At 35.8% G+C, this 9,196-nt stretch overlaps 1 protein-coding gene across 1 annotated transcript in view; it reads left to right on the forward strand.

Moving 5' to 3' along the window:
* LOC107601062 (tomoregulin-2-like) overlaps positions 1-5,876 on the forward strand; it is a 61,609-nt gene extending 55,733 nt beyond the window's left edge. The window contains exons 7-11 of the mRNA XM_016293074.1: positions 1,674-1,743; positions 3,403-3,525; positions 3,616-3,739; positions 4,705-4,863; positions 5,519-5,876. Coding sequence (XP_016148560.1) covers positions 1,674-1,743; positions 3,403-3,525; positions 3,616-3,739; positions 4,705-4,863; positions 5,519-5,615 — 573 coding nt within the window. The 3' untranslated portion in view covers positions 5,616-5,876. The remainder of the gene's footprint in view (positions 1-1,673; positions 1,744-3,402; positions 3,526-3,615; positions 3,740-4,704; positions 4,864-5,518) is intronic.
* The last annotated feature ends 3,320 nt before the right edge of the window (positions 5,877-9,196 follow it).

Below are 9,196 nucleotides of genomic sequence, written 5' to 3' on the forward strand. Positions count from 1 at the left end.
TGTAAAAGTGCATATTATATCTCCCTCATCTTTTTTAATGAGCAGCTGAAAGCACAGACACTGGTTTATATTTAAATGTTCTGTATTATGCTTAACCTTTTGGTATTTTGGATGCACAGTAAACTATCTTGGTTTTAATGCATTGTAAACTTTTGTGGCTTCTCTCTGGTCTGCCCTGTAACAGGAAGAAAAGATTAAACATATTATTTAACACCTTCAGTATATACATTTTACTAGTATCAGCACAATAATCAAATAAATATGATATGTTTTTTTTTACAAAAGATTATATAGGTTTGATCTGTGTTTACATACAGTATTTATTTTAAATGTGCGGGTCTTAAAAAGGTCTTAAAGTCTTAAATTTGATTTTATAAACTCTTTAGATACCGTAGACAGACAGACAGATATTGGATTTTGTCAGTACTATAATACTGTGTTTAAAGAAAAGCAATAAATTGGTTATTTTGCCAATTAAAGTAATATATACTGAATTATATAGTGAATGTTAAATAATGTTCTTAGTCTGTCTTCCTTGTGGCAGCACGGTCCAGGGAGGAACCATGAGATTTTATACTAAAATATGTTACATTAAATAAAAAAGCATAATACAGAACTTTTATTATAAACAAGCTCGAAATACACTAGGTCTCTTATTTGGATAGACCGAATGATGTATGTATGTATGGATGGGTGAATAGATTGATTGATTGATGCAATTAATATCAAGTTTAATCACCTCATTTTAAAGCAATACAAACCTCTGGACGCTAAAATGACCAATTAATCAGCTGGTTCTGAGACTAACCAAGTTAACACTACTAATCTAAATCAAACATTTAAAACATTGGGATCAAAAAGCCAAAACTCGTCATCAAACTATCACAGATACAAACCGAGACTAATCCTCACAAAGTACAGACTCATTCATCATAATCCTGCCATTGAAAGAGAGAGAGGGAGGCTAAAGTGTGCTAGGAAAGAGCAGCTGGACAGACAGGAAGCCCACAGGCCATGCTGGAAAAGTTTAGATAACAGAGAAACCACATGGCTCTTACAAATCAATAAGATATATCCCCTCACTCAACAAGATAAACACACTCACACACATACAGAGGCTACCATCCAAACAACCTGAATTTTTAAGTAAATCTCAACCCTTCGGTTTGACTCACTCGCAAAGCCATTATTACTTGATTTGGTATTGGAAATCTTTGATATGTGTGTGTGTGTGTGTGTGTGTGTTGTTGACGCAGTGCATTTGCAGTGTGTGTGTATGCCTAGAGAATTTGAGAGGTGACATTAAATATTCATGCTCTCAAGACACATTAGCCTGCAGTGCATTTGCAGTGTGTGTGTATGCCTAGAGAATGTGAGAGGTGACATTAAATATTCATGCTCTCAAGACACATTAGCCTTTATGACCACTACAGACGGTCATACTGGAGAGCGTGTGTGTGTGTGTGTGTGAGCATTACCGGTGCTTCACAATAAATACATCTCAATATCATTGTGCCTGTTTGTTTTTATATCATTTATCTAAATTAGTATGCATTACAGATCTCAATTAGCAATGGCAAACAATCAAAGCTGCCCTTGAGTTGACTCCATGCCACAGTTCAATTCAGTCAACGTCTCTATTTAAAACAGATATTTTTATCTCATATTTGTAGTCAGTTCACATTATTCCAGTAGTGCCAGAATACAAAACGCCTCTGTACATCACTAAAGCTCACTGGCAGGGTGAAAATATCAAAAAGGAAAGTTGAAGAAAAAACACACACACACAAAAATAATGACAGATTTATAATTATACTGTCATCTGTTTGCTGCAGCAAGAAGTGACTGGGGACGGCAGTTTAATTGTCATTTCTTCTCAACATGTTCCTGCAGTGGCACACAGACAACACATATAGACTTTAGAGAGAAACTATAGCAGAAAAACCTGAACGTTGAAGATACAGACCATAAATTCTTGTCAAGTCCTTTGAGAAATATTAATATGCCAAATACACTCACAGAACATTACTCAATGAAGACTAGATGACAGGTTTTCGATACTCTCAGGCAGACATGAATGACCGATTCACACACGAATGCAAAGGTTGCGTGTGTTCCCGGCTGCAAATGTCAGAAACTTTGTCCAGGACTCAATGCGTCTTTGTCTCCTTCTCAGAAGCGTATCACCTTTCATCTGCACGTACGCGCACAAGCGCTCATTACCGTCGTTATGAAGGCATTTGAATAAGAGCAGCCATTAAAACGAGCAAAGGAACTTCAAAGTGTCGGAACTCATCATTCTCGTTTGAAACGGAGCGTTGTATTATTCTCCACTGATGTGTTGGCAGTGCTTTGGTTGCTAAGCCAGTCTTCTGTGCTAGTCATTAAGCCCCTGAGATGATAGACTCAAGAATGTGCTATAGATTGAAAATCACTGCAGCATCCAGGTCGAGCCAATCCACGTTCATTCTTGAGCCTTCCCTTCTAGCTTCACGCTGATACGAGAAGATTAAAAACAGACTTTACTCATTACATTTGCAATCTTGACACCCTTATAAACATTTATAGAGTAGTCACATCATAAAAACGTTGTTGATGTTGGTGTTAATCTGTTTCTAATGGTAATTCATCCAGCCTCAAGCCAAATGGGCAATTATGAATGTCAGTTAATGTTTATGCGAGGTTGCAGTTCCCGCTGATGCAGACCTTTTGTAAAGGGGCCAGTATTTTTTACCATTGTAATCTGTGTATGTTGCAGGGCCATAGTCGCGCAGGATGCCTGTGAAAATGCTGAGCTTAACACACTCATACATGATGGAGAGGTGTACATTAAATCCATAATGTTCACCCTTTGCAGAACTAGCTCTTACAAAAGCAATTTTCTTGTAGGCATAAAAACAAGTGTTCGTTTGATTGATTGAATCTTCCAGCAACAGAATAAACGAAATACTTAAAACTGTCCTTTCCTGGCAAGTATGTTGTTTGTGGGACAAAATTTGCTGTGTATGTGTTATTTATATTTTTCTTTGTTGTGTTGTATACTTTTTATAATAAAAAAAAGCAATAACTGTTTTCAACATTGATAATAATAAGAACTGTTTCTTCAGCTCTTAATCAGCATATTAGAATGATTTCTGAGGGATCGTATCATTTTTTATTAATATTTGTATTTAAAATATTTCACAATATTATTTTTACAGTATTTTTGATCAAATAAATGCAGCCTTTATCACCATAAGAGACTTATCATTAAAAAAAAAACATTAAAAAAGTAAAAATCTTTCCGAACCCAAACTTTTGAATGATAGCACAGCATTAGTTAATTTGCTGCATGCCATAAACAGTTTGATAGATTTTTTTGATTATTCTTAAAATCTATATTTAATGTGATGTTTTAAAAAGATGGTGTGCCACAAAATAACGTCTTTCTATTAAGTTTTTTCTGCATTCATTCCTATCTTGTAGGCGACATGATTACAGGCACCAAAGCAGGAGATGGACAATATGCCAGGACAGACTACACAGGTGGGTGGGTGTTTAATTATAAAAAGTTGATTTTAATTTTGAAGTGCCCGTGAATTTGAGCTGTTCTGACCCACTGTGTTTGAATTACAGAGGAGAAGCCTGAGGTTTCAGAGGTGGTAAGAGGGCTGTACATCCCCTGCCCTGAGCGCTATAAGAACTATTGTATTCACGGAGACTGTGAATATCCCAACATGCTCTCAACACCGTCCTGCAGGTACACACACACACTCTTGATGTTTCTGATTACGGCAGCGTATCCTGTCTACAAAAATACACTGGGAATAAGTGTGTGTGTTAGACATACACCTTTTATGATAGTGAATGTAACACTGTATCACAGATCCTCGTCTCCCCCTAGTGTTCAAACCAAGAAAGATCTGCCTCATTAAAAAAAAACAAGTTTTCCAAACACTCCCCTTTTTTCAGTGTTATTTTAGTATGATTGACATATTATTATAGTTTTTATTAGCTGTTTGAATTTGTTTGTATGCTTTCCATTTTCATTTTTAAGTTTTAGCAATTTTGTTTTGTATTTTTTTTTTTATGTCTATAGTTTTTATTAGTTTTAATTATGGTTTTAGTTATTTTAGTGCTTTATTTAGTTACATTTGGTTAAACTAAATGAAAATGGGGTATGTTTTCTTGGCAACTAGCAGAAGTAAAATATGTTTAAGTTTTATGGTTTGAGCTTTAGTTAACTATATTAACCTTGGTCTTTCATTGGTAGTACAAACAGATGGTGCTGTCACCAAAAAAAAAACTATGTCATTGTTTGATTGTTACATTTTTTAAGGAATTCAATCTACAAGTCATTTCTACAGATTAAACTGGGACAGAAGAAGGTATTAAACAGGAATACTGCACACATCAGCTTATAAAAAATAATTGGCTGTTCAAGTTGTGAAACTCATATTTAACAGTCACAGATAAACAAAAGAAAAGGAACTAGAGAGAAATAATAAGACAGAACAGGAGAGTCTCTCTGGCAGGTGCTGCAGTACAACAGCAGGTGTTTCTAAGGAAAGACTTTGAGAGTGAGAAACACTGAATTATGTGTGTGAACAGATATATTACAGAGAGAGTAGACTCTTAAAAACAACCTGAATAAATCAACACTCATCAGGACTCAAGCACACACATCTAATCTAATAACGCTGTGTTTCTTCCTCTTTTCTTCAGCTGTCACTCAGGATTCAGTGGTCCACAGTGTGACACTAAGGAGTATAATGTGCTGTATGTGGTGCCTGGCTCTGGAAAGCTCCGCTACGTCCTCATCGCGTCTGTCATTGGGATTCTGCAGGTGGCCATCATATGTGTAGTGGTGCTGTGTATCACCCGGTGAGTATAAACACACACCACAGCATTATATCACACACGATGTGCTACTGCGAAACAAAGCAGAGGACAGCTACCTCCTGGGTAGATAGATCGCACACACTCGCAGCTCTTCATAAAGTGAGAGTTCCTGCCAGCAGGAGTCTGCAGAATAACACACTTTACACTCCATGAAAGGTCATTGTTGAAGGGTGTGTGTGCACTAGCAGCACTAAATAACTCACTCATCTCCTGTAATATTTACTTTACACATCAGAAAAGTAAATGTGTTCAATATGTTCAATCATTGTTAATTTAGCTTCATTGTCAGTATTCATTTATTTATTATAAATGAATACTGACAATGAAGCTAAATTAACAATGATTGAGCACATTTACCATTATTTATTATTATTTTCTCCAGTGAAAGAAAGAGAGCAATATTTAGAGCAAAGATTCTGTAAACTGTTTCAAGTCATATCAGCATGAAACATTCTTTTAAAAACTTCCAATCCAAACTCTAAATAAGTAGCTATTTTTATAGCTACTTTTTTTTAAGCTCTGAAATATGAGTTTTTTTCCTTCCAGGCATTGTTTTGATTAGAAATAACATAGAGCTGCCTGGTGGAAGCAAGTTATATGAATGATAAGGATGTCCTTTTGCTTCCTTCCTCTGCAGGAAGTGCCCACGGACCAACAGAATCAACCGACAGAAGCAGAACACAATGCACTACAACTCTGAAAACACCCTGCGCGCCTCCACCCGCCTCATTTGAGCCCGTGAGCAGAGAATCATGGGAAACGTAGTTTGGACAGAGGACAGAAAATAAGAAACTTGCTCTCCGTCCCCACAGAGACACTGCATCCTGCTGGATGGAGAGATGGAGGACGATGGGTTCTACACACAATGCCTTGCACCTGTGGCACAGGACACAAACAGAGAATTTTAGGACACCATGATAGGACAAGTCCTGTTATTTGGTTATGTATGGGTAATATTTCCAATAGTTAATTTGTTTGTCTTGATGGGGTCCTTTTTCTGTAATGTAAATAAATAATTTATATCACAAAGCACAGTGTGTTTTTTCTTTTTCCTTATTCTTTTGTGGATGCCATGACTTTTAGGATGGAGGACGATGGGTTCTACACACAATGCCTTGCACCTGTGGCACAGGACACAAACAGAGAATTTTAGGACACCATGATGGGACAAGTCCTGTTATTTGGTTATGTATGGGTAATATTTCCAATAGTTAATTTGTTTGTCTTGATGGGGTCCTTTTTCTGTAATGTAAATAAATAATTTATATCACAAAGCACAGTGTGTTTTTTCTTTTTCCTTATTCTTTTGTGGATGCCATGACTTTTAAAGGATCTAACTTGAAGGTATATGGTCAGTTTCAGGGGTTTCTAGCGAGGTGATTCAACAATTTATTATAAATAAAGATTTATTTTGCTGTTTTTAATGTTTGCTGTCCCAGAGACCCCAATCATGTAAATTATAGTTTAAAAGTTTGATATCAGCAACATTTACAAAATAAATAAAAGGATATTCAGAAAAGACACATTAAATTGTGACAGTAAATACATTTCTAATGTTACAAAGATTGTATTTAAAATAATGTTGTTCTTTTGAATTCTTTGTTCATTAAAGAATCCTCTAAAAATATGTCACAGTTTCCACAAAAATATTAAGCAGTGCAACTATTTTCAGCATTGATGATAATAAGAAATGTTTCTGATTTCTGAAGGATCATGTGACACTAAATGTTGCCAACAGAGGAATAAAATTACAATTTAAAACAGAGAATGGTTATTTAAAATTGTAATAATATTCAAATATATACAAAAACTCTTTTTACTGTATTTTTGATTAAATAAATGTAGCCTTGGTGAGCATAAGATATTTCATTAAAAAAAATTATAGGGGTACATTTCAAAATTATAGACTTAAGATAAGTCTTAAGATAAGACTTATCCAAAATAATTTTTATTATTTTTGTTTTCTTTTGTGGTCATTTTTACCCCAGCAAAAACAGGAAAAAAGACAAATGCACATTAATAGTGTAGCTTCAAACAAAACTAGTAATTACACATGATACTGTCAGTAACTAAGTTATTTTAATTTTAAAAAAACAGGAGAGATAGAGAGAATATACTGACCTTTAAAGGTCATGTGGAGGACGGGACCCTTTAGGACTAAGGAATTCCGGACGTTCCTTGTCTGCAGAAGTTCTTCCTACTTCATCCCCAGACCTTCCTGTCTGACAGTCAGTGTGCCACAGGGGTAAGAGAGAGCCTTAATGAAAATGAGTATACATTTGTATGTTTGTGTTCTGCTTCCACTAAGCAGACCCTTTATTCTCAGGCTCAATGCAGGATGAAATTGTAGCCCTGGTGACACTGTGATGCAGTAAAGACTATGAATTTGGTATATGATTTTCACTTTGCTTTCTTGGTAGACTAATAGAGCTCATACATAGTAGACATACTTTGCATTCTCAGCAATGCTGAATCAGTTGCCAAGCCAGTGAAGACAGCGCTTATCTGATCCATTCCAACACCTTCATAAGTCTTAACACAAGTTTGCAATCAATACATTTGCTTTTAGTTGAATCTGCCATTGTTACATTGTATCTCAGTCTCAACCAGAACCATTACAAGCTTTTGAACCAAACCAGAAATGTATTCCTTTTTACTTATATTACACTGGATGTCATTCAGCACACAGTAGCCATTTAACAGTAATTCTTTTTTGTAGCTATACCCTGACCTGGCTGGGAAGCACTGCTTTAAAACATATAAATAAAAATAAATGTTAAAAAAAAAAATTCATTCTTCAAGCTCTTCACAAAAATAAATACATTAATAAAGCAAGGGAATGGCATTTAATATGGGTGGTTAAGAGGGCTTTGAAAAATACTGTTCTTCAGGGCCATCAAGATTTGAGGGAAAATTGTCAAATTATCTCTCAATTTTTTTCCATCTACTGCTTTTGTCATCACTGGTCAAAAGGTCCTAGAGGCAAGAGAAAGAAATCTGTCTGCTATCATTCAGCTAATGAAGACTGAAGTCTTTTTCGTTTTCATTACTGTGATGCCACAAGCGCAATCTCTCACAGGCACCGAACAATTTGCATTCACCTAAGAGTCAAACTGAAGAACCGGTTACAAGCGAAGCCATCCAAGTTTTTAACAAAGGTAGCAATTATATATAACACAGGCATAACTTTAGTGTGCTTTGCAGTGACACTCAGGACTTTTCCCATGAAGCTGAAACACAAATCATGCAACGCTATTTGAGTGAGATCTCAATAACAGTCACGTCAGTATCAGTATCCAGCTGCAGCATGCATTCATTTACTGAAACATTGTCACATGTGGTCCAAAAATATAATAATTTCTCCCTATCATGCACTTATTTTCTTTGCTTTCATGTTTTGTGGTTTGTAGTCTGACTGGGTTTTTGAAATACCAATGCTAAACCGAAAGTTTGTTTATTTATTTATTTATTTTATTGTATTTATTATATTTATTTTTAGTGCAGTGAGTACCTTCTACCTGCAGAGGTCAGGCCTCACTGCACTATGCAATGGCTGATTATGGAATGGTTTAAGCCTTAAGAAATTAGAAAGCTTTTTTAATGGAATAATTCACCAAAAAAAAAAGTGAATTCTATTGTCATTTATTCACCTTCATGTCAGTCCAAACCTGTATGACTGACTTTCTTTTATGGAACATAAAAGAAGATATGTTGAGAAATGTCTCAGTGTTTTTTGTCCATACATTGGAAGTCAATGGTCACCAAAAAATGGTTGGTTTCCAACATTCTTCAAAATATCTTTTGCGCTCCACAAAATAAAGAAAGTCTTACAGGTTTGGAACGATGTGAGGGCGAGTAAATGTTTTTGGGTGAACTATCCCTTTAAGGATATGTGATTTGTTTTGGCCTGACCTATCTGTAGATATCCATGTGTGGATGTGGGGTCACTTGGGTGATGCTTTTTGATTTGTATAGTCTGAGCACACGACGGGAGAAGACACATACCCCACCAAACTACAACATAGGAAACATTAGCAGTGGTTTTCTGTGCTTATGTATGTGCATGCAGGCAGCCTGAGCCTAGGAGAGGGAGCTAATCGCCTCAGTCTCAGGAAATGAACGGATATGGGAGATAAAGTTTATTTTATGTTAGATTCTTGTCCTTGTTCTTTGATAACACTTTCAAACAGATATCTAAGTTATGCATGTTATTCTGTGCTAATGATTGTCATTATTCAGAAAATGACCTCTGGTCAGCTTGTTTATCTTTGAGAAATCACCACACCAGATTTCCAGGTGATGTGTTTACTTTCAT

Source organism: Sinocyclocheilus grahami, unplaced genomic scaffold (genome assembly GCF_001515645.1).
Source record: "Sinocyclocheilus grahami isolate Dianchi unplaced genomic scaffold, SAMN03320097.WGS_v1.1 scaffold298.1, whole genome shotgun sequence".
Taxonomy (NCBI): domain Eukaryota; kingdom Metazoa; phylum Chordata; class Actinopteri; order Cypriniformes; family Cyprinidae; genus Sinocyclocheilus; species Sinocyclocheilus grahami.